The sequence below is a fragment of the Mobula birostris genome, chromosome 22 (genome assembly GCF_030028105.1).
Source record: "Mobula birostris isolate sMobBir1 chromosome 22, sMobBir1.hap1, whole genome shotgun sequence".
In the NCBI taxonomy this organism is placed as follows: Eukaryota; Metazoa; Chordata; class Chondrichthyes; order Myliobatiformes; family Myliobatidae; genus Mobula; species Mobula birostris.
Genome location: NC_092391.1, coordinates 28257414 through 28282688, shown reverse-complemented (window position 1 = coordinate 28282688; position 25275 = coordinate 28257414). Strand labels below are relative to the sequence as shown.

At 42.6% G+C, this 25275-nt stretch overlaps 1 protein-coding gene across 8 annotated transcripts in view; it reads left to right on the top strand.

Annotated features, from left to right (window-relative positions):
• The window catches only part of rxrab (retinoid x receptor, alpha b), a 117839-nt gene that overhangs the window by 68273 nt on the left and 24291 nt on the right, over nucleotides 1–25275 (top strand). For 6 of the 8 annotated variants that reach the window (XM_072240469.1, XM_072240473.1, XM_072240471.1 and 3 more), the window contains 2 exons: nucleotides 17431–17581; nucleotides 22368–22568. In XM_072240469.1, coding sequence (XP_072096570.1) covers nucleotides 17431–17581; nucleotides 22368–22568 — 352 coding nt within the window. Of the gene's footprint in view, nucleotides 1–9415; nucleotides 9472–17430; nucleotides 17582–22367; nucleotides 22569–25275 lie in introns of those variants that run through there. The other 2 variants (XM_072240477.1, XM_072240476.1) reach the window with 2 other exon arrangements.

Here is a 25275-nt window from a genome sequence, read left to right as displayed (position 1 = left end):
TATTTATTTATATACACACGTTCTTTCTCTATCTCTCCTTTTTCTCCCTCTGTCCTTCTGACTATACCCCTTGCCCATCCTCTAGGTTTTCCCCCCCTTCCCCTTTTCTTTCTCCCTAGGCCTCCTGCCCCATGATCCTCTCATATCCCTTTTGCCAGTCACCTGTCCAGCTCTTGGCTCCATCCCTCCCCCTCCTGTCTTCTCCTATCATTTCGGATCTCCCCCTCCCCCTCCCACTTTCAAATCTCTTACTAGCTCTTCTTTCAGTTAGTCCTGACGAAGGGTCTCGGCCTGAAACGTTGACTGTACCTCTTCCTAGAGATGCTGCCTAGCCTGCTGCGTTCACCAGCAACTTTGATGTGTGTTGCTTGAATTTACAGCATCTGCAAATTCCTCGTGTTTAAGAGAGAAGAGAACATGACTTGGATGGTGGGAGGCCCTTGATGTTGGGTGCTGATTTTTTTGAGGCAGCACTTGTGGATGTGCTCAATGGTGGGGAGGGCTTTTCCTGTGATTTACTGGGCTGTACCGCCACTTTTTGTAGGTTTTTCTGTTCTTGGGCATTAATGTTCCCATACTAGGCCAATTAGGATATTCTCCGCTGTGCATCTTTAGAAGTTTGTTAGAGCTTTAGATGGTGTGCTGAATCTGTGCAAACGTCTAATAAAATAGAGGTGCTATTGTGCCTCCTTTGTAATGCACTTGCATGCTGGTCCCAGCGCGGATCCTGACAGGAGTTCTCTAGAGTGATTTGGATAAATGGCCTGAGGAGTGGATCAGTGGATGAGCAGCTTGTTTATAATGGTCAGCTCAAAGGATCAGTCCTTTTGTACTCAATTATTTACTTTCGATATTAATGAATTGGAAGTGGGGCAGCGTGCAAAGTATCCAGGTTTGCTGAGGACGCAAAAATAGGTGAAGGGGCATGTTGTGATGCGGATATTTGGAATTTGCAGCACCACGTAGATACATTGAATGAATTGATAAAAAACTTAGCAAATCACGTTTTACATGGGAAAGTGTGAGATCGTCCACTTCAGTAGGAAAAGCGATTCACATGGCTAATACCAATACCTGGAATGAGAGGGTTAACCTATCGCTAGCAGTAAATGTTGGATCTGTATTCTTTTGTAGAGAAGAATTTTATTAAAACGTATAAAATCCAAAGTGGGCATGACAGGCTAATGTATCCCAATTTATGAATGAGACAATCCAAGTACAAGATGAGGGAGCAATCATTTAAAAACTGAAGTATGTAGGAATTTCTTACAGATGGTTGTGAATCACTGCAGTTCTCTTCTGTGGAGATTTTTTAGAAGCTGGGTCTTGTCGATAGTTCAAACTGTAAGGAGGTTAATTTTTTAAAATTGAGGTCTCTGAGGAACTGAAAGCGCAGGGAAGTTGAGGCTTGCTTTTATTTTTTTCGTTTCTCATTCTCTGCAGAAATCTTAGGGACCAATGACATTGATAGAACAATGTGAAACGTGAGAATGGACCCTCACTTTACGACTCCAAGTTCCCTTCTAATCTCCAATGAGATGTCCTTAATGCCTGCATCAGGTGGACAACATAACCTTCAGTACTGTGATCATGTAGTTGTGATCATGTGAGAGTAGATTCTCTCTCCCCACCTACACTACACGCTATTACTGGCACATTCTGTTTCGTGCACTACTTTCCAATGGGTTTCTGCGCTCTGATGCCAGTTGCCCATACGTTCCTTCTCCCCTCATGTCTGAACAGAGATTAAGTACTCTGCACTTGGTGGACAAAGTCAAAGGCTGAGGCTTCTGCAGCACAGCATTTTAAGTCCCTTGACTTGAAGATGCCGACTTCTGGACCCAGTCACTGCTCATAATCAGTATTCTGCATAAACAAAGAAGGTGATTGACTCCTTTATGAAACCATCCTGCAAATCTTCCTTAATGTAGCAGAATGTCCGCAACTCAAAAACCTCAGCAAAGTTCCTCAAAATGCAGACATTTGCTTCAAGTGCAGTTGCTAGGACAACTAACTCTCACCTGGTGCAGCTACAATACATTGCCTGTTTCACTGGCCCTATCAGGTCTTGATTTATATAGTTAAAGTTTCTATTTACTTGATCTTTATTTTGATGTTTTATCTATCTTGTACATAGAAAGTCTAATCTACTTTTCAGTGTTTATTATTTACCCTAAGCATAATTTATAATAAGCATCAAATAAAATTTAAATTCATTGTGCAGACCCCCATATACTGGAAACATTAGCATCGTTATTCCTTAGTCTTTGATTTCCGGAACTGTGCCTCCTATTGAAGTTCTCGTCTGAGCATGAGAGATTGTGTAGCTATAATGATCTGGAGAGAGGGGTCATTAAAATGCTGTGGTGAGCTGGGGAGAGGGTTTACCCAGGGTGTTGCAATGAGTTGAGTTGGGAGATAGCTGGGTTGTTGCAGTGACTTACGGAGAAAGTTACCTGAGTAACTACTTTGATTTGGGCAGGAGGGGGTGGGGCATCAGTTGATGCAGCGAGCTGCGGACGGGTGCTTGGTCCCGCAGTGAGCTGCGGACGGGGGTGCTTGGGTTCCCGCAGTGAGCTGCGGACGGGGGTGCTTGGGTTCCCGTAGTGAGCTGCGGACGGGGGTGCTTGGGATCCCGCAGTGAGCTGCGGACGGGTGCTTGGGATCCCGCAGTGAGCTGCGGACGGGTGCTTGGGTTCCGGCAGTGAGCTGTGGACGGGGGTGCTTGGGATCCCGCAGCGAGCTGCGGACGGGGGTACTTGGGATCCCGCAGCGACTGCGGACGGGGGTGCTTGGGATCCCGTAGCGAGCTGCGGACGGGGGTGTTTGGGTTCCCGCAGCGAGCTGCGGACGGGGGTGCTTGGGATCCCGCAGCGAGCTGCGGACGGGGGTGCTTGGGATCCCGCAGCGAGCTGCGGACGGGGGTGCTTGGGTTCCCGCAGTGAGCTGGTGAGAAAGCTGTATGAATTTCTGCATTGAGCTAGAGATAGAGGTATCCATGTTCCTGCTGTTGGCCACCTAGGCTCTATCACTAGGGACAAAGGTACCCAGATATAGCAGTGAGCTGGTGCATGGAGCTGTAGAGAGGGATGACCGGGTTCAAAGTAAGTTTACTATCAAAGTACATGTATGTCACCATTTTGTACCCTGAGATACATTTCCTTGCAGGCATTCACAGTAGAACACAAAATACAAAGGAATCGATAAAAAACTACAAAGACTGACTAACAACCAATGTGCAAAAGAAGATATTTACAGAAAAACTTAAATAAATAATTTTGATAATATAAGTTATACAGTCCTTGAAAGTGAAGCTATCCATGCTGATTCTGGAGCTGCTGGTTGGTGTGTGGAGCTGGAGAGAGGGGTGACTGGATAGGTGCAATGAACTGAGTGAGTGCTTGGGATCTTGTAATGATTCAACTTGATAGGGCAGCCAGGTCTTTTCAGAGAGTTTGGGCAACTTCCTACATGCCTGTAGACTGTAGATTTCTGTAGTGACCCGGGGATAAGGGCCCTCATGTTCCTCAGGAGATGGAAAGTTCTTGGAATAATTTATTTGTTTGCATTTTTAAAAATTATTTTGCATTCCAGTCTCCCCTGGTTTCTACCATGAACTGAGGCAAGTTGGTTCCCTGAACCTTTCCTGACCCAGATTGAAGATCTGCCTGGTCGCTACCCTGACCCCAAGCTGGGCTGTGATACGCCAAGTTTATAAGCTGCTTCACGTTTAAGAATTTATTCTTTGGCTCTCTGCCATGTTCCTGAGTTTAAGTGAATGGAGTCCTGGGTTGCTGAGTTGTGCTCAGGTGTTGTGCAGAACTGAGATTGTTTATAGGTGGATGCTTGGGGTGATCTTCTTTCTATGACTGCATGCACTGCCACAATATCAATGAATAGTGTTTATACACAAGTAAGGCAGAGAGCAGGGCTGGGTAAAAAATTGACAAGAATCTTGCCCTTCCTCTACCCCTGTTATGGCCTCGATTCCCTGGCACTCTTGAACTGTTACATTCAAAATGACAGAGTCATGAGACTGTGTATGGAAGCTTGCATGAGGTCAGCGGGATAAACACAGAGCAGTGCCTGTGCCAAGAATACCATACTCCATGGCTGATTCAGACAGCTCCCTTATGGATTTCATTAGCTGTCTTCCTGTATGCCTGCGAGGTAGGAGCCTATCCCAACGAAGGCCTCCTACTAATCACCAGAAAGATGAATTGGCTGGCGTCACCAGTACCTCCTCCCAGGCAGGCCTGGCCTGAGCTTCCTGTTTCTCTCAGAGGTTTATTGCCTGCAGGTGTTGCTCATGCTCCTTAGCTCATAATCACAGCCCCCTACACTTGGCTGTCTCCCTCTTTTATTAGTGTCTGAATTTCCACAGTGCTTACAGTCCTCATTAAAGTAGACGATTTGCAGGTTTTTCAGGAAATTGTCCAGTAGTTTTCTGCATTAACTATCCTTTTTTTTAACCCCCCCCCAGTCTCTTCTCTCATTTGGGTGATCTGAGAATTTGAATGGCATCAATAATTTGATCCGGTTTTATTTAATTCATTGTGAGCTGTGAGATTTTTGCTCTAGTCTTAGAGCACCACAACACAGAAGCATGCCCTTCAGCCCATCTAGTCTGTGCTGATGTGATATTCTGTTAGCCTCATCTACCTGCACCCAGACCATATCCCTCCAAAGCCCTCTCAGCCATATACCTATCCAAACTTATATGTTCCAGTTGGACCCAAATCTGCTGGCATATCATTCCCCCTGAGTGGAACAAGTCTGTGAAGTTACAAATATGCAAAATTCTCCAACCCAACTTTCCCCTTCCCTGAACTGTCAGCAGTTCTGAATTCTGAACATCCATATGGAATACATTTAGAGATCTTTTTGACTTGCGTTTAATAGGACTACAGTAAGATTGGGCAGTATATAATAAGAATGATGAGTAGTAATAGGCCATCTATTCTATCGCGCCTGCTCAGCAGTTCAAGATCATGACTGATCTTTTACCTTGCATTTTCCCCTTGTTCTTTAATTCCTTTAACATTCAAAAGTCCATTAATATCTATTTTGATCTCAATGATTGAGCAGTCACAGCTTTCTGGGAAAGAGATTTCCAAAGGTTGACCATCTTCTGAGAGAAGAAATTCCTCCTTATCTCAGTCCTAAATGTCATACTCCTTATTCTGAGAATGTGACCTCTGGTTCTAGAATGATTAGCTGTGGGGAAATCATCTTCTTGTTGACAACCAGTTAAATTTTAAATTTCAATGAACAACTCTCATTCTTCCAGACCTCTGTTTTTAAGCGTTTAGCCTTCTAATTTCCACTCATAAAGCTGTTCCAGAAACTATTTGGCCACATATAGCAATTCATGTTCCAAATCTATACTAGCAATGCTCTCCAATTCTTTCTGTCCTACATCGACAACTGCATTGGTGCTGCTTCCTGTACCCCCACAGAGCTGGTCAGTTTCATCAGCTTTGCTTCCAACTTCCACTCAACCCTCAGATTCACTTAGTCCATCTCTGACACCTCTCTCCTCTTTCTTAATCTGTCTCTCTCCATCTCAGGAGACAAATAATGTACCAACTTCTTCTGCAAACCCACTGACTCTCGCAGGTACCTGGACTGCACTCTTTTCCCATCTGTCACTGGTAACGATGCTGTTTTCTTTTCTCATTTCCTTCATCTGTGCTGCATCTGTTCTCATGATGAGGCTTTAGCACTCCAGAACATCCAAAACATCTTTTGAAGGGGATTCCTTCACTGCTATTGGTGCAGCCCTCTCCTCTATCTGTTTTATTTCCTTTACCCCATCACCATCCCACCTCCTCTCCCAGGATACAACAGTGTTCCCTTTGAGCTTGCATATCCATCATATCATTCTCTGCATCTTCCACCTCTTCCAACAGGACCTTACCACCAGGTACATCTTCCCCTCCCCTCTCTGCTTTCTACAACAATTGCTCTTTACATGACCCCCCCTCAAGGCTCTTATCCCTGCACCCATGCCAGCTGTTACACCTGTCCTTTCACCCTACAGGTGAGGAATCCTCTATGTGTGAATCCATTGGTGTCATTTCTTGCATCTGGTTTTCCTGTTGTGGCCAACAGATCAGTGAGATTCAATGCCAATTGGGGATCACTTCATCGAGCCCCTTTGCTCTGTCTGCTGTTACAGCTGGGATATCCTGGTGGCCTGTCATTTTAATTTCACTTTGTATTCCCACTCCGACATATCTGTGCATGATCTAATCTACTCCCAAACTGAGGCTAGTTGCAGATTAGAGGAACAGCACCTCATATTCTGCCTCACTAGTCTCCAATCTGACAGTCTAAACATCGATTTCTCAAAGCTCTGATAACCTCTCCTCTCTGTTCCCCACTCACATCACAAGGAACCTTTTGACCCATCTCTTTCCTCCCCCCCCCCACCTCATCTGCTCATCACACACCATTCCTTCCTCTGGTTGCCCCCCTCAATTCATTTCCTTTATTCCATGTTCCACTCACCTCTCCTATCAGATTCCATCTTCTTCAGCCCTTTGTCACTTCACCTGAAAAGCTGACTGTCCATTTCCTTCCATTGATGCTGCCTGACCCACTGAGTTCCTCCAGCATTTTGTGTGGCTACAGTCAGTTGAATCTTGCTTGCACTCCAATCGCAAAGATCCCATTTTGGGTAATTACATCAAAACTGTATGCAATACTCCAGGTCTCACCTTTGACCTTTGTAATCAACACTTCTTGTAATGAAGTCAAACGTACCATTTGCCTTCCTAATTTCCTGCCACACCTACGTGTTGGTTTTAAATGTCTGGGACTCCTAGGCTCCTATGAATGTCAATATTTTCCAGTCTGTCACTGTTAATATTAAAAAAAACCTCGGCTCTTCTGTCTTATGTATTGAAGTGGAATACTTCCCACTTTCTACACTGTATTCTGTCTGCTGTTTCTTTGCGCACTTGTTTAGCTTGATAATAGCAACTTCTATTTGAAGGGCACTTTTAAAATAACAAAACATTCTCAGGATTTTGCAGGAATATTATCACACAAAACTTAACAATGAATCAGATAAGGAGATTTACCTGGTCTAAGTGGCAGGTTTTTAAGCATATCTTAAAGCCAGATAGACTGCTAGGTTTATGAAGGAAATTCTAGAGTTTTATGATCTAAGCAGCTGAATTAAGACTAACAATGTAAATCGGGAGTGGAGAAGTGAAGAGATCTCATTTGAGAGGCTGGAGATTAGAGGTAGTGAGGACTGGGGTCATGCAGGAGCTAGAAAATTAAAGTGATGATTTCTTTCATTGGCAACCATTGGGGATCAGTGAACACAAGGGTGGTGACTTGGTGGAGGGCTCTGAAGCACCGGGTGACCTTTGGCACCTCAGCCTTCATTTATAACATGTGAATTTTAAGTATTGATTAGGCCATTAGATAAGTATATCACACCCAATCAGGATACATGGATGAAATCAGGGACATAGGAAGTGTTCATTGACTGCCATTAGTAGTGTAAATTTTTAATTTTACATCTATTTTCCTTTCCGAAAAAGGATGCACAAGGAAATGCTGGAACTGTCATTGACATCAACGCTGTGTTTGAACTGCCGCAGGTCTGAGGCATAGTTTAGATGCTGTAGTATTCTGCGTCTAATTCCTGCTATTTCTCTGTGGATCAGTGCACTTTGTCCCTCACTGCATTGGGGTTCCAGTGTATGGAGAGTTTTACTCTGTAATTCTGATCAAGGGTGTTGGAATCGACTGTGAAGTGTTCCATTGACATCCTTCAACAAAAACAAGTGCTGTTTCATTGATGATTACATGCCTGTTGGAGAAATTCTTGATGGTCATCCTGCTTGTGGAGGGCTTGCCAAGCAGTCCTTGCCTTCTATTCTCCGATTCATTTTTTCTTTCACTTAGCCGACTTCTATTAGTATAACATCTGACACAAAACAAGTCATTCCTAAGCATTTTGCTGCTCTGGAAATGCCAATGAGGAACAAGCAGAGTTTGAAGACAGATTGTGAACTGAAGTATTTTTGCTGTATTCAGGTGGTCATTGTTACTGTCCACATAAACTGAATCACATATACCCCAGCTGGAGAGTTTGAATCTCCCAAATGAACTTAAGTAGTTATGAGGCACAGTTGCTAGCTCAATGTTCATCCCGTGATGGAAAGCATGCAAGGAGCTGGCTGGGTTTGAACCCAGGACCACCCACCTCAAAGTCCAATGTGGATGCCCCTACACCACTGGCTGACGCTGAGATCTTCCTACCCTAATGATAAAGCCTTGAAAATTTCATTTTGTGTTTATTTACACAGCATTTATAATACAGAATCAGGTCATCTTGCTTAATGCATCCATATTAGAGCTTGTGGTCATGAGCTTTTTTCCAGCTAATCTCCACAGTATGTTCTTTCTCCTGTACATGGTTTCCCTTTAAAATTACTATGCAGTTTACTTCAGCCACTTCATGTTCACAATGCACTCTGGCTAAATAAGTTTCTTTTGAATTTGATTCAGTTTATTGGTGATGATCTTGTATCTTACATTCGACATTGTGATCTATACCAATAATTGGCTTAAGTGAGCTTGTGAGGACAGTGATGGTTTTTTAAACCTTGTTTTCTGTATTATAACAACTTCCACTTTTTTTTCTTTATCCCTGTGTCCTGTTAAAGAGCCTGACCACATTTGTCAGTGAAGCTTTTATAAGTATCATCTGGTGAAGGTTTGTGAAAATTATCACTGTAATTGTAAAGTCATTTATCTCACTGACAAACAAAAACTTGTAACTTGTTTTTATTGCGCACTGCAGAATTCCTCATTTCTTCTCGCCACCTTCAGCTCATTGCAACCTGGGCTCCTTTTAACTCTACCCCCTCTGCTGTGATCACCAACAGCATCCAGTATTTATGTCTGGGCATAATTTGTTAGCTTCTAGCAGAGGTTACTTATGATATGTATTTGAAACAGGTCAGTGTGTATCAAAGAGCACAGCAATTTTCTTTATTGCCCATCTGACATTAACAGGCAGGCTTGACCTTTGTTCTTCATCTCGCCTTGTGTTTATTTCAGTGTTACAAAGGATTAAGCAGGATATGATCAAGTCTAGGCAAGAGTAATCAGACAGTAACATAGCTGTAATTAAATCATCCCTTATTGTGCCTGTTTATTTTAACTTTCCAATTGGTTGTAAGTTTGCATTACCTGAAGTGTTACATCCTGTCTTTGTGCATCTCTCAGCAGTTTTCAGTTTTGGATGTGGTGATTGAAATTTCAAGCTGCTTATTCAATCACAAACAAGAGAAAACCTGCAGATGCTGGAAGTCCAAGCAACACACGCAAAATGCTGAAGGAACTCAGGCCAGGCAGCATCTGTGGAAAAGAGTACAGTCGATTTTTCAGGCCGAGACTCTTCAGCAGGACCGGAGCAAAAAGATGAGGAGTCAGATTTAGAAGGTGGGAGGAAGGAAGGAAGAAACACAAGGTGATAGGTGAAACTGGGAGGGGGAGGGGTGAAGTAAGGAGCTGGGAAGTTGATTGATTAAAGGGATACAGGGCTGGAGAAGGGGGACTCTAATAGGAGAGGGCAGAAGGCCATGGAAGAGAAAGAAAAAGGGGAAAGAGCACCGAAGGGAGGCAATGGGCAGGCAAGGAAATAAGGTGAAAGAGGGAAAGGGGGATGAGGATTAGAGAAGAGCAGAGGGGTGGGGTAGCCATTACCTGAAGTTTGAGAAATTGATGTTCATGCCATTAGGTTGGAGGCTACTCAGATGGAATAGAAGATGTTGAATCATTCAATCCTTTACTGGGTGACCAAGCTCTCTGTCTTTTAATTAAATCACCCCGTGTGTTCCAGTGTCCTTCTGGTTGATTTCAGTTTGACTCCTTCCTTGTATCCCAACAATAGCATATTTTATGACTCCTATTAGTTTACCAGTTACCAAAAAAAGAATCTAACTGGAAAAACACATCTACACACAGATATATACATACAGCCAGAGGCATTCCCACTCCTTAAATAGCATTTCATTCTGTGCAGAATAATTTTTCCTCCCATCATGGATGTTCATTAAAATTGTACTGCATAACAAATAGGAAAATGTACATGGCTGTCTCCAAATCTGTGCTGATGCCCTGTCCGGGCTCTCTTCCCTGGGCACTTTCCCTTTCTTTCTGGTTTGTAATTACCTTTCTCTTACATTCCTTTGCATGGCTTACCTTCTACACTCCCCTCAAACCCCTTCCTGCTCAGGGCTGTTTTCTCTTCCTGTCTCTTCCTCTCTCCACCCAAAGCCCCAGCACACTTCTCCCCACCTATCAGATCTAGATTGTCTGACTCCTGCATTAGTTTGAGATTATTCCCTTACTGTACTCAGCTAAGCATTGATTTCTTCATACAGAATCATTGGAGCCCTTTGTTGAATTGACAGTTTCAATTGCTGCAATTTAGTTATTGTGAAGAATTTATTTCTGAGCCATTAAATTCCATCAGGAATTTGATCGTTTTTGGCTTGAGTTGTAAGTCTTCTGTTTCTGGGCATGGAACCAAGTTACATTGGTTTTCACCTTTTTTCTCCCTGAGATTCTTTTGCATTTTTGTCTTGCCATAAAATGGCACTATTTTGAACAGCTCAGTTGAGCACACAGACTTTGTGGAAAGTGAATCTTACCTTGTTGCAGGCAGGACATTGATAATGTGGTTTAAAAAGCACATGGCTTACTTGTGTAAATAAAAGCATGAAATTTAAATTGAAAGAGATCTTGTTCATACTTCATAAATAATTATGTACACCTCGAGTGGAGTATTGTGGATTGAGACATGGTGGCTCAAAACTTTGTCATGCTACATGACAGCTGCAGTGACCCATCCAATCTTAACCGATAGTGCCGCATTCTTCCTGGATTGTGTGGTTCTCCTGGTGCTCTGGTTTCCCATCAAAGATGTGTTTCTATTAGTGAGTTAATCATCTGCAGTAAATTACTGTAGATGTAGGTGGATGGAAGGAGAATCAAGATGGAATTGATGAGCATATGAAATGTAGGTTGCAGGAAATAAAGAGGAAATGGACCTGAGGAGATTTCTCTGAAAGTCAGTGTAAGCTTGATGGGCAAAATGGCCTTCTATATTTGTGAATATGAAAAGTAGTGAAGTTTATACACCACCTTCAGGGAAAATGTAGTACAGCTGTGCTGGCTTCCCTTTTCAGTTTATCAAAAGAATGGGTGGTCAATGTGTCGTTGCTAATGAAGACTATTTGGTTACTCCTGTATCTGAATGGGGAGCAGCCACTGTTCTTACTTTTGACCCTATCAGTGAGCCTCTTGGTTAGACAAAAATGAATTCCCCTATTACCGTGCAGTGATTGCTGAGATCAGAAAGAAAGCCTGTGGTACCCGCTCCTGATGACTGACTACTGACACCCCCTTAGATGGAGAAGTAGGATTAGGTTTCTGCTTCTAATCAGTGTTGACTTTCAGTTTTCTCCTCCCAAGTTCAAGATAGGTGCTCTTGATCACTGTCCAGGGACTCCTTCCTTTAAAAAACAAGCGGTAGTATTTTCAGCCTAAAATGCCAAGTGATGGTCCATCTTCGCACCCCTTTGCACCTGACCAGATCAGAATACAGAAATTAAGAAATGTTGTCTGATATCACCATGTCAGGCAGCGTTTTTAGGGAGAAAAAAAGAGTTAATATTTTAGGCCCTAAAACAAAATACTGCAATTCTGAAACAAAGCAGAAAGTGCTTAGAATTACAAAGTAAATTATGAAGTATCACTGGGGAGGAAGGAGTTAACTTTCCAGGTCATCAGAAAAGTCATCCGTCTGAAGTGCTAACTTTAAAAAAAAAATTCTGTTCATATTCTGCCTGATGTGCTGAGTAGTTTCAACACATTCTGCTCCTCTTTCAGCTTTCTAAACATCTTCATTGATTTCCTTGTGTATATTCACTATGGTCTGAACAAATTAGCTAGAACGTTCAAGGTTTAGAATCACCCAGATGGGCATGATTCATAGTGTTTAATATAAAAGTAATCTAATTACAAACAGAAGAATCTGCCCTCCTGAATCTGAGGTTATGTTCGTCTAACAGGGTCATTTGTGGTGGGGGTGTTAATTGGAGGTGCAGGGGAATAATTTGATTTGATTAATTTCAATTTAATGAACAGCCCCAAGGTAGAACTACACCAGTCATTACTCTAAAGAACAGCTTGGGCATTTATATTGTTTAGTTAGATTTCAGCCCATCCACAACATTTGGCACTTGTAGGCATAGACTCTTGCTGAGTTGTCTTTATTTGACAAAAACGTTTAGTTAAGCTCTGACTGTGTCCTCTTTCAAGAGAAGAAATTTAAGATCTGGATCAGAACTGCATGATATTATGTTGTGGACCTGGATCAGAAATATATTTAGACCAGAAGTGCCTTAAGAAGTGAGTCATTGAGAGATCCAGTAAGAAAAGAAATCCTTCAGCTCATCACTCCACCATCAAGCACCTTTTGTTTTACACTTGTCCAACCCTAACTCATTGATTCTCCCTGTAATTCCATGAATTACTTCCATATCCCCACAGATTCTATTTAACTGCATAGATTTACCGTGGCCAATTAACTGTCGACCTGCATGTTTTAGGACATGGGAGGAAACCAGAGTATCTGGAGGAAATCCATGCAGTGGCAGGAAAAACATGCAAACTCCACACAATCAGTGCCTAAGATCTGTATTGAACCTGTGTCACTGAAACTGTGATCTGAATTGTTGTGCATACACTCTAGGTCATTGTTGTTACATTATCCCGAGGTATTCAGACTTGGTCTTTTTGATGTACGTAATTCAGGGAATGGAGACCAAGATCAATAGCTTTAATAATGGAGGGTGTACACACCAGGGGTCATTGCTGTAATAACTAATGTAAAGCAACACATTGATGTAGGTAGGGCAGTGGATGTAGTGTATATGGATTTCAGCAAGGCATTTGATAAGGTTCCCTATGCGATGCTCATTCAGAAAGTAAGGAGGCATGGGATCCAAGGAGACCTTGCTTTGTGGATCCAGAATTGGCTTGCTAACAGAAGGCAAAGGGTGGTTGTAGATGGTTCGTATTCTGTATGGAGGTCGGTGACCAGTGGTGTACTGCAGGGATCTGTTCTGGAACCCCTCCTCCTTGTGATTTTTTTTTATGAATGACCTGGATGAAGAAGTAGAAGGGTGGGTTCATTAGTTTGTTGATAACACAAAGGTTGGGGGTGTTGTGGATAGTTTGGAGGGTTGTCAGAAGTTACAGGGAAATCGATAGGATGCAGAACTGGGCTGAGAAGTGGCAGATGGAGTTCAACCCAGGTAAGTGTGAAATGGTTCATTTTGGTGGGTCAGATTTGAAGGCAGGACATAGTATTAAAGGTAAGACTCTTGACAGTGTGGGGGATCAGAGAGATCTTGGGGTCTGGGTCCATAAGACACTCAAAGGTGCTGTGCAGCTTGACAGTGTTGTTAAGAATGCATATGGTGTGTTGTCATACATCAACCGTGGCATTGAGTTCAAGAGGCATGAGGTAATGTTACAGCTAAGTAAGAACATGGTCAGACCCCACTTGGAGTACTGTGTTCAGTTCTGGTCACCTCACTACAGGAAGGATGTGGATACTATAGAGAGAGTGCAGAGGAGCTTTACAAGGATGTTGCATGGATTGGAGAGCGTGTCTTATGAGAATAGGTTGAGTGAACTTGGCCTTTTCTCCATGGGACGACGGAGGATGAGCAGTGATTTGATAGTGGCGTGTAAGATGGAGAGGCATTGACTGTGTAGCTAGCCAGAGGCTTTTTCCCAGGGCTGAAATGGCTAACATGAGGGGCATAGTTTTAAGGTGCCTGGAAGTAGGTACAGAGGGGATGTCAGGGGTAAGTTTTTCACACAGAGAATGTTGGGTGCATAGAATGCACTGCCGGCGATGGTGGTGGAGACTGATACAATAGGGTCTTTTAAGAGATTCTTAGAAAGGTACATGGAGCTTACAGAAATAGAGGGCTATGTGGTAGGGAAGGGTAATTTAGGCAGTTTCTAAACTAGGTTACATGGTTTGCACAACATTGTGGGCCAAAGGGCCTGTAATGTGCTGTAGATTTCTATGTGCTCTGTAATACGATCAAGAATATATAGATGTCCAAAATGTTGTGGGTTCAAATTGGAGAGCACAAATGGATCCACAGGAATAATGAACAAAAGCAGAAACTACGGGAAACACTCAACAGGTAAAGCAGCAAATGTGGAAAGAAACAGAATTGATGTTACAGGTTGAAGATTCTTCATTAGATGCCCAGCAGCTGAAGTTTTTTTGATTGGTCACAGAAATAAAGATTTTGTTATCTCTTAATGTGTGTTTAATAGATAAGAATGGAACAAGGTAAAATATCTTATTTAAGATTATTTAATATTGACTGGCGATGTCAACAATCAAAATCTGCTGAGAAGATGAAAGGGATGAAAGCCCAGTGGCTACTGTTCCTTTCCGTGCCTTGCAGCACATTGGGCAGCAACCTTGACATTTCTTTCGCATTTGTCTGTTTATTATGAGACCGAGTTGCCAGCTTGACACTTAACCCAGCTCAGACGGAAAGAGTGCGTGGAGCTGGCTGGATTTGAACCCAGGACCACTTGCCTCGAAGTCCAGTGTTGATGCCACTACACCACCAGCCAGCAAGTGGCTCTTGTCACAGAGGATTTAATACACCGTTTTGATAAGGGACATTTCATTGCCACTGCAAGAACATTAACCTGATGTGAGAAAGAAATCATGAGAATCCTTGACATGAATGAAGAGATTTAAGAGATGTTGAGGGTTTTAGCATTGAAGGAAGAGCTCCCTCTGTTGTGCCATCAACTGCATACAGTACAGATGCATGCTGGATGTTTGTCAGAGTGGGATGTTCTGATTCTCACTTTGAATATCGTGGAATCTGTGTGAAATTGCCTTTTATGTAGAGTTGAGATTCATAACATTGGTGATGCATTGTCGTGTACAGTCTGAGCTTGCATTGGCTTTTTCATTTAAGATAGGTTGGGTAATTCAACATTCCAGTATTGTATAAAAAGTACTGTTTGTTCAAGGCAGTGTAAAGCAATTACCACGTTCTCTAAAGCCTTAGTATTTGCAAGGACTTGTGATAAGTACACAACATACTTCCTTAGAAAGGTGCTGATGAAAGCTTTTGCTGAGTTTCATTTGTGGTTTTCTTGTTCTTTTTAATATCGCGATCCTCTGAGTTTCAACTTGTTTTACTTGATATTGGTTAAGCTTGCTGTGAGCCTTGCCCATAACAAAAAAAATCTCCACACTGCTTGGTGTTTGCTGAGTATACTACATTCCAGAGCTGTGTGCAATGGCCTGTTGCCCAAGGGCATTGAGTGGATTGGCAATTGAGTCCCCTTAAGAGGTAGTCATATTTAATCTGATTCTGATTTATCTGTGTATCTGGGATTCGGCAGAATTGTATTCCAGCTTGCACAAAAGGAGAAATTTTTGCTGAGCTAATAGATGGTACCTTTAGCACACATGCCCATATGAGGATAGTTTGATTAGATCTTCAAAGTTCAAATTATCAAAGCACATGTATGTCACCATATACAACCCTAAGATTCATTTTCTTGCTGTCATACTCAAATCAAAGAATCAATTAATAGAATCAGTGAAAGACCACACCAACTTGGGCGATCAACCAGTATGCAGTAGACAACAAACTATGTAAGTACAAAAAATAAATAATAATAATAATAATAAATAAATATTGAGAACATGAGATGAAGAGACCCTGAAAGTGTGTTCATAAGTTTTGGGAACAGTTCAGTGATGGAGTGAGTGAAGTTATCTGCTTTTTATTCAATAGCCTGATGGTTGAGGGGTAATAACTGTTCCTGAACTTGGTGGTGTGAGTTTTGAGGCTCCTGTACCATTTTCTTGATGTCAGCAGTGAGAAGAGAGCATGTCCTGGGTGGTGGGGGTCCGTGATGATGGATGCTGCTTTCCTGCGACAACATGTCATTTAGATGTGCTCAGTGGTGGGGAGGACTTTACTGGGCCGTACCCACTGCTTTTTGTGGGATTTTCTGTTTAAGGGCATTAGTGTTTCCATACCAGCAGTGATGCAGCCAGTCAATGTACTCTCCGCGATACATCTGTAGAAGGTTTAGATGTCATGCTGAATCTTTGCAAACTCCTAAGGAAGTACAGATGCCACCACCCTTTCCTCATCATTGCACTTGAATGCTGGGCCCAGGGCAGGCTCTGCAAAATAATAACACTGATGAATTTAATGTTGCTGACCCATTCCACATCTGATCTGCTGTTAAGGGATTGGCTCATGGACTTCTGGTCTCCCTCTCCTGAAGTCGATAATCAGCTCCTTGGTCTTGGTGTCATTGAGTAAGAAGTTGTTATTACGGCACCACTCAGCCAGATTTTCAGTCTCCTTCCTATATGGTAATTTGACACCACCTTTGATTCATCCTATGATGACAGTGGTGTTCTCAGCAATATTGAATATGGCATTGGAGCAGTTCTTAGCCACGCAATCATAAGTGTAAAGTGAGTAGAGCAGGAGCTAAGCACAGGCCCTTCTGGTACACCTGTGCTGATGGAGATGTTTTTGCCAATCCGAACTGACTGGGGTCTGCAAGTGAGGAAATCAAGGATCCAATTGCACAAGGAGGTATTGAGGCTTAGGCCTTGAAGCTTATTGATTAGTTTTGAGGGGATGATGTGTTGAATGCCGAGCTGTAGTTGATGAAAATCATCTTGACGTAAGCATCTTTGCTGTCCAGATGCTTTAGGGTTGAGTTGAAGAGCCAATGAGATGTTATCTGCTATGGACCTGTTGCTCCGATACCCTCACCATCAGCCAAATTTCCTAGGGTCCCACCTCTTCACTAAAATAGATACCTTGGTCCTAGTTTGCATGAGAAGCATTCCATGAGTCTGGAGCCCTCTTGGTCCTTCAGCCCCGGCTGATTCTTCAGGTCCCGTCCCTTGTGCGAGGCCCTTTGCGCCTTCGTGTGGTCAGCCTCCCAAGCTTACGATGGCCCATTTGAGTTGGCTCCCTGAGGTGCTGTACTTTATGAGTGAACGGGAGCAAGTAATCTGATTTAATGTGAAATGTATTCTGAAAGATAGAGGATTTCATTGGAATGAAGGTGTTACATTAGTGCATTCCTAAAGTGCTGATCTTCATCTTGCCTGCTGAGTAAAATATATTACTGTTACCTCTTTGTTTTGATGCTTGGTATTTCTTTTATCACCTGGCTTCCATGTATTTGTGTTTCACTTGGGGAAGAGTGGAATAACACAGTCTGTATAATTAAATTCAAAAGGGTTTTTGTTGGTCGAGATAAGCAGTTGTCCAATTTTTTATTTTATGCTTGCAGGTAAACTCACCTATGAATTCAGTAAGCAGCACAGAGGATGTGAAGCCACCTTTAGGAATCAATGGCGTGCTTAAGGTGCCATCTCACTCCTCAAATTGTCCAGTTTCACTCACTAAACACATCTGTGCCATTTGTGGGGACAGGTCTTCAGGTGAGTGGATGTTTCTAGTCATTTTGACATTCTATTTCTCTGTTAGTTCAGTCGTCACCAATTGAACAGATCTGCTTGAATTTTCCTTTTAAAGGGGCTCAGCTTAGAATTAGTTCTTTGATAATACAAATGCCTCTGTCCAGTCACCTTTTTGTCTAACATCATGCAAGGCTTAGTGTTGAAAAAGTTCTGCTGACACTTGAGTTACAATACTGTGCAATAAATTGTCTCTGGAGTGGTTTGGCCCACTTTGCCTCAGTGACTGGTGAGCTATTTTCGCCACCTTCTTTACTGCACTTATGCATTGTGGCATATTGGTATCCAAAGTTGACTCTTATCCACAAGCCTGTTGGACGTGCAAGCTTGTTCCACGGTAATGCCTCGACAGTTGATTAAACCTTGCCTGAATACTGATGATCAAATTGTTAAAAGATTTAAGAATATCTGGGCATTCACACTTTGAAAAAGAAGACATGGACACAGAAGCAGAATAAGGGCATTTGGCCTATAGAGTTTACAGGGCTGTGTTATTATCCCGCTCAACCACGGTCTCCTACCTTCTCATCAAGAACCTGTCAACCTTTGCTTTAAATCTACCCAGGGATATAGCCTCCATTACTGACTGTGGTAATGAATTCCACAGATTCACTATCCTTTGGGTGAAGAAATTCCTCCTCATCTTTGTTCTAAAGGGATGCCCTTGTGTCCTTTGTATGTGTCCTGTGATCCGAGACGCCACCATTATAGGAAGCATCCTCTCTTCATTTACTTTAACTAAACCTTTCAATCTACAAACCTTTGTATATACTGCTAAAACTTTCATGCCCTTTCTGCCTGTTTGCCTGTTTATGACCTTCAATTAGCGCAAATGGTGCATTACAGCGGCACTTTTTTTGGCTATATTGAATCAAAATGTGCTAACTTACAGAATGTAGGCAAAGTTCGGAGTCATATATTCGTATAAAATTGCTCATTCGCCAAAAATCAGCTGGCTGGCTTTCACCTGAGACCCGATTGGCCATCATGGAAATTGGGGCGCGACAGCCCGATGCATGTGCACGGCCAGTCTCAGCAGCGACACCTACGGGAGCAAAAGGGCAGGGCAGCTCTATTCTGAGGGGTCACATTCTGCTAATTACCATCAGCATGTGCAGGATTGGGACAGATCTAACTGCCACCCATCAATAAGAGATAATTAAATCTTATTGTAATAGCGTACTTTGAGACACCCATAAAACTCTTTGATGCAGTCAAACGACAGTAGTGACTATATCATGTCCATTTAGGAGAGTACCAACCACATCATCAAGAATAATCAGCATCCTTTGGTGTTAGTGCTTTGTATCTTCTATCCAGCATTAGGGGAAAAAAAAATGGTCAGCCTAATTATGCTGCGTGGAAAGGGAAGGGGGGCATTATGGTCAAGAGATGACGCCAAACTTCAGGAAACGGCAAGGAGAGAGAGAGAACAAGAATTGGATGAGGCCAGGGCCGCACGACTCCAGGATCAAAGAGTCATGACAAAAAAAGATGAGAAAAGAAGAGACAGAGGAGGAGAGGCATGCACGTCTCCAGGATCAGAGACAAAGAACGAACAGCAGAAGAGCTGAAGAGACGGAGGATGAAAGGGCTGCACGTCTCCAGAATGACAAAAACAGGCACAGAAGGAGGAGAGAGGAAGAGACAAAGGAGCTGAGAAATGCACATCTCCAGGATCAGAGACAAAGAACAAACAGCAGAAGAGATGAAGAGACGGGGTATGAAAGGGCTGCACGTCTCCAGAATGACAACGAGAGGCACAAGGGTGGCAGATAAACCAGAAATGATGCCATCAAAAGTGTCCTTCGTTAAATGAGGAGCAGTTATATTTGTTTTGCTATGCATTGTTGTTCTTTAATAAACTGAGGTTTTCTACTTCAGTTTCCAAAGCAAAGCGATACCAATAGCATTCAGGAAAATTTAATGTTCATTCTGGTCACGTCAGACTGCACTACCCTTCTCTCAAAGGGTGCCCCAAGGGGTCACCCAGTTGTCTAGTATTTGATAAGTTTCAACGATATCCCTCCTCATTCTTCTAAACTCCAGTGACTAAAGGCCCAGTGTAATCAAACACTAACACTTCCATTCCTGGATTATTCTTGTGAACCTCCTCTAGCCCCTCTCCAATGCCAGCACATCCTTTCTAAGATAAGGTGCCCAAAAATACTCATATACAATTAAAAATCAATCAGGCTATTTAATAAAATATGGTATGTATAAAAGATGTAATATAATAGCACTCAAACTTAAAAAGTTTTGCATTTTATTATATTAGATGATTAGATTAATTGTTCAATCCATAAATTGAATTAATCGACAAAGTGAAACCTTCTCCCTCGTGGAGCTATTCCACTCTGTCAAAATGAATTGAGTAACTACAAAGGAATTGCCAAATGATGGCACTCTGCCATTGGATTCCATTGCTGGAATGGGGCCAGTGTGATAGTGGAGAGACTGTCTGAAAGTTCACCATTTCTTTCTTTACATAAGTAGTCCTCAAGGGATTTAGATTATTAGTCTATCTTGTGTGCCAGTGCTGGATTACAACTCCCAGTGTAAGGTGTGAGGCTGGAGACACATGTTCATAATAGAAGAAAAGCACTCATCATGGAATCAGGATCAGACTCTGATTGGAAACCTTAATTTGTTTTAGCATATGCAAAGAATAGGTAGTAGAACTCCCCATTGAATAACAGAACAATAAAATGCAGTGGCGGCCAGTTGAGTTGTTGAGCCTGTATTGTCTTTGAAAGAGCTAACTACAGCATCCCAGGGTGAGGACTCAAGTGTACGTGGCACAGCTGGCTGGCATGTTCATAGTCATTTTTAATCTCTCCCCCTCCTAGGCCCTGTTGCTTCAAAACATCCATCATTGTCCTTGTATCAAAAAACCAAGGTAGCATGTTTGAACGATTACCATCCTGTCGCACTCACCTCAATCATAAGCAAATGCTTTGAAAGGCTGGTCACGGGCTACATCTGCAGCATGCGACCACCCCTATTGGACCCCCTACAATTCACCCACCGACACAACCGATGGACAGATGGTGCCTTAGCACTACACCATCCTCACTTGCCTGGAGAAGAGGGTTGCTAATGTTAGAATGCTGTTCTGGGACTGCAGTTCAGCATTTATCACCATAATTCTCCCCAGGCTCAACAAGAAGCTCAGAGACCTTGGCCTGCACCCTGCCTCGTGCAGCTGAATCCTGGAAATCCTGTCGGATTGCTGGCAGGTAGTAAGGATGGGCACCTCACCTCTGCCCCTTTGACCCCCAACACCGAAGCCCTCCCAGGGCAGTGTCCTGAGCCCCCTCCTCTGCTACCTATACACCCACGACTGTGTTGTCATACATAACTCCAATCCGGTGATCAAATTTGCAGATGACACAACATTGATAGGCCTTATTTCCAACAATGATGAGACAGATAGGGAGGAGAAATCAATGACCTGATACAGTGGTGCCAAGAAAAGAACCCCTCCTTCAATTTTGTAAAAATGAAGGAGTTGATTGTGGATTACAGGAGAAACAGGGACAGGCTAGCCTCTATTGACATCAGTGGGACTGTAGTTGAGAGGGTGAGTAGTTTCTAGTTCCTAGGTATACACATCACTGAGGATTTCACCTGGACTGTACATACTGGCTGTGTGGTGAGAAAAGCTCAACAACGCCTCTTTCACCTCAGACGGCTGAAGTTTGGCAGGAGTCCATAAATCCTCAGGACTTTTTACAGGGGCACCATCGAGAGCATTGTGACTTGCTGTGTCAATGCCTGGTATGGAAACCATACTACCGTCAATCGCAGGGCACTGTAGAGAGTGGTGTGGACAGCTCAGCAAATCTGTGGATGTGGATTTTCCTCTTCAGAACGTTTACAGCAGCAGATGCATAAAAAGGGCCTGGAGGTGCATCAGGAACTCCAGCCACCCCAATCACAAACTGTTTCAGCTGTTCACATCAAAGTTGCTGGTGAACGCAGCAGGCCAGGCAGCATCTGTAGGAAGAGGTGCAGTCGACATTTCAGGCCGAGACCCTTCGTCAAAGTCCTGATGAAGGGTCTCGGCCTGAAACGTCGACTGCACCTCTTCCTACAGATGCTGCCTGGCCTGCTGCGTTCACCAGCAACTTTGATGTGTGTTGCTTGAATTTCCAGCATCTGCAGAATTCCTGTTGTTTGCTGTTTCAGCTGTTTCCGTCTGGCAAACGGTACCACAGCATTAAGGCCAGGATCAACAGTCTACGGGACAGCTTCTTTCACTAGGCCAACAGATTTATTAATATGCATTGATCTGATTGCCTATCTGACTGTACAAATGTGAAAACGGAAGAATTATGTATACAATCTTGGTGCTTGTGCAATATCCTCCCACATTTCCCTAACTCATTGCTTGTACATAGCGATGGAGACGCAACATAAAGATTTTTGCTCCCTCATGTTGTGAGATGAATGTAATCAACTCTAATTCTAATTCTAAAACTAAACAGCCCTACTTGTCTGTTGTTTTTTCTTAAACTATAAATATTTCCATTCAAGTTATTAACCATTTTCTCATGTGTAAAAATGTGATCAGTGTGCTGTGGGACTTCTTGATCTTGGTTAAAAAGTGAAGAGAGTACAAATGCTCCCAAAGTTGCTGTTTGTCTTTTTGTATTAAGTCTTTCTCTGTAGGTTGAGTTGATCATGTTGTGTTTATATTCCATAATTTCACACACAATTTTAACATTATTCCCTCTCAATCCTTCAGGCAAACATTATGGCGTTTACAGTTGTGAAGGTTGCAAAGGATTCTTCAAACGCACGGTGCGCAAAGACCTTACCTACAATTGCCGTGATAACAAGGACTGTATAATTGACAAGCGTCAGCGTAACCGGTGCCAGTACTGCCGCTACCAGAAGTGTCTTGCCATGGGGATGAAGCGGGAAGGTATGGGCGCAGACTTCAGAGGTGTGTCTAGTTAGGCTAAGGGATGTGTGCAGGGCTCGCTCTGCGGAGGCTCTTGGTGACGTGCAGCTTTATTGCAGAATAATCAACACTGAAACCACCTATGCAACTCCAAGGTGCCACCAGTTGTGTAGTTTTGTTCTTTCATTCCCCTCAGTGCCCACTAAGAGACCCTTGCTCTGGCTGGTCCTGGGGTTGGACGTAATTTAAAGAATGGAAACGACACCAATGATGCCTTGATGTCAGTAAGGGTCTGCAATAAAATTGGAACGTGGGTGGGAGCTTGATATCAAAACTTAGCTGGATCTTGACTTCACCAAATTTCTGAAGCAATCACAGGGTTGTGATAAGCGGCTGGAACCCTGGTTGATCTGCCACTGTCTAGGCTGGGGATCGAAAGCCAGTAATCAAGAGCAGAAACTCTGGTTGACATTTTCACTCATTCTCAGGCAAAGAACTTTGCTAATTTTGCATTGACTAAGACCAGCTCAATACTCAATGGTTAAAAATACCTTCCTGTGTGATGTATGGCTCATTCTTCATATTTAGCCAGTAATCTATTTGCTTTTCGTTTTTCTTAAATTGTTTTATTCCCCCACCCTTTTGGGGAAAGGACCCTGACACTGATTCTGACTAATGAAAGGATTTATTCTAATTTTTAAATTTCACCTGATCACTTCTTGGCCTCCAACTCTTTGCCATCTGAGGGTTGTCCTTGACTTTCTGCTCTGAAATGAGGGTCTCCGATTTGGGCAATAGATATGCACAAATAACGGGCAATGACTCCCAAGTACCATCATTAGAATTCTGTTTTTAAAATGTCCTCAAATATTGAGTGGAATATTGTTAAGTAGTAAGACCTGTCACTGTTTGGAAACTGGGCTGAGAAGGGAGGTATCACTGGCACTCTGTTGGTGCCTCTTGTGTGGTTTACTGACAGTGAACACATTCGGTAATCCAGCTGCTGTTCCCATTGCTGATGCACAGACAGGCTCCGGTACCAAGTTATGGAGATGTCATTGTGAAAGGTGAATATTGAAACTCTAATTATCTGTTGTAGCTCTTTTTCAGTAGCTTCCACCTCATATGCCTGGCAGGCCTCATATAATCAGTTGTTAACGCTTTCATGTCTAGTAACAAGCTTACAACAAAGATTTGCAGGTTTCAGACTGGCTGCTGGTCCATTCCAGAGGTGCAGGAATTTCATTTTCTGTGCTTGTCTCCATTATCGGTTATGTGAAGTACAACAACTGGCTGTAAGGGGAATACTTTCTGTGACAACATGATTTTACTGCTTCATAGCCTGCTAGTGGAGAGCAGATGTTGTTCTAGCAATGAACCCTGTAATGTCAGGTCACTGAAAGGTCACTTAAGCAATCAAATATGTGTGATTAATTGAATTTTAAAACATGAGAACAGGTTATTTGGCCCAGTATACCTATGGTGGCACTTTCAAGAGCTTTCCGTGTAGATATGTTCCCTGGGTTTTTGCCCAAGGTCCTGCAATTCTCAAACATTTTTGAAAATTGGCATTAAATCTCCCATTACCTTTTCAGGCAGTGGATTCCAGTTCATTAAGTGTATTATGAAAAATGTAATTTTCTTCATCTTGATGGTCTTTGCCAATTGTTTAAATTTGTCTCCTCAGGTTAGTAATCTTCCTCCTGGTGAAACAGTTCTGCTGTGATATATCACAATGGAGAATTGTTGGGCCTATTGTGGCTAAGTTAGCATTTTAAAAGAAGTGCTATCTTTTTTATTTTTTCTTCATGTTCCTGCAGATTAATTCTCTTTGAATACATATGCACATGCAGATGTTCTTTGAAGGTCTTTCTGTGGATCTGATTCTATCATCCTTCCAGATGATTCATTGTGGGATCTTTACAGTAAGGTTCCTCATCTTGTCCCTACTTGTTTAACCTTTTGTTTTAAATCCATGACTTTTGGTAACCGTTTCATTCTCCAAGCACTGCAGGTTTTACCCAAAAAGTTGTTGCAACTTTGAATACTTTAAGCTTGTCTCCCAACCTTCTGTGCTCAAAGAAAAAAATTCCATCACCTTCAATCTCATTAAGCAGTCAGTGACTCTCACCTACATTTCTTCTCTTCCTTGTCCTCCTCTGCACTCTCTCCAGTGGTTTGACATCCTAACATTTGTGTTCAGAATTAAGGCCTAACTGTTGGTTTGTAAAGGTTTACCAAGAATTCTGTAGCTTGCAGTGGTTGATAGTTTGGTGTCATAGATCCATTAGATCCTTATTTTGACGATGTGATGACTTCCATAGTTAACCAGTCTGACAATGCTCATTGGGTCATGCTTAAGTGTCCAGCTTGCAGTGAAAATTGTGCTGAAAGTGGTGTGATGACAGGGAGAATTGCATAAATTTTGCTTCAGATTGGGATTAAAAGATACACATTGAATAGTGCAGAGGGAAAAAATGGGGGAAAGAATGAGACTTGGACAGACTGATGTTATGTAACTGATGAAAATACTTTGTGAATTTTATAATTGAGATGAATTGGCAGAATGGATTAATTAAGGAACCAAACAGAGGAAAACAGCCATTCCTAATCAAATTGTGACATGCCTCAGGAAGTTGGTCAGAGTTTCATTAGAACAATTTGTATATGTTATTTAATGAAAGTCAGTACTTGCTGGCTCAGAGCCAAGGATCTACAGTCTGAAGCAAGTTACACATTTGATGAGGGT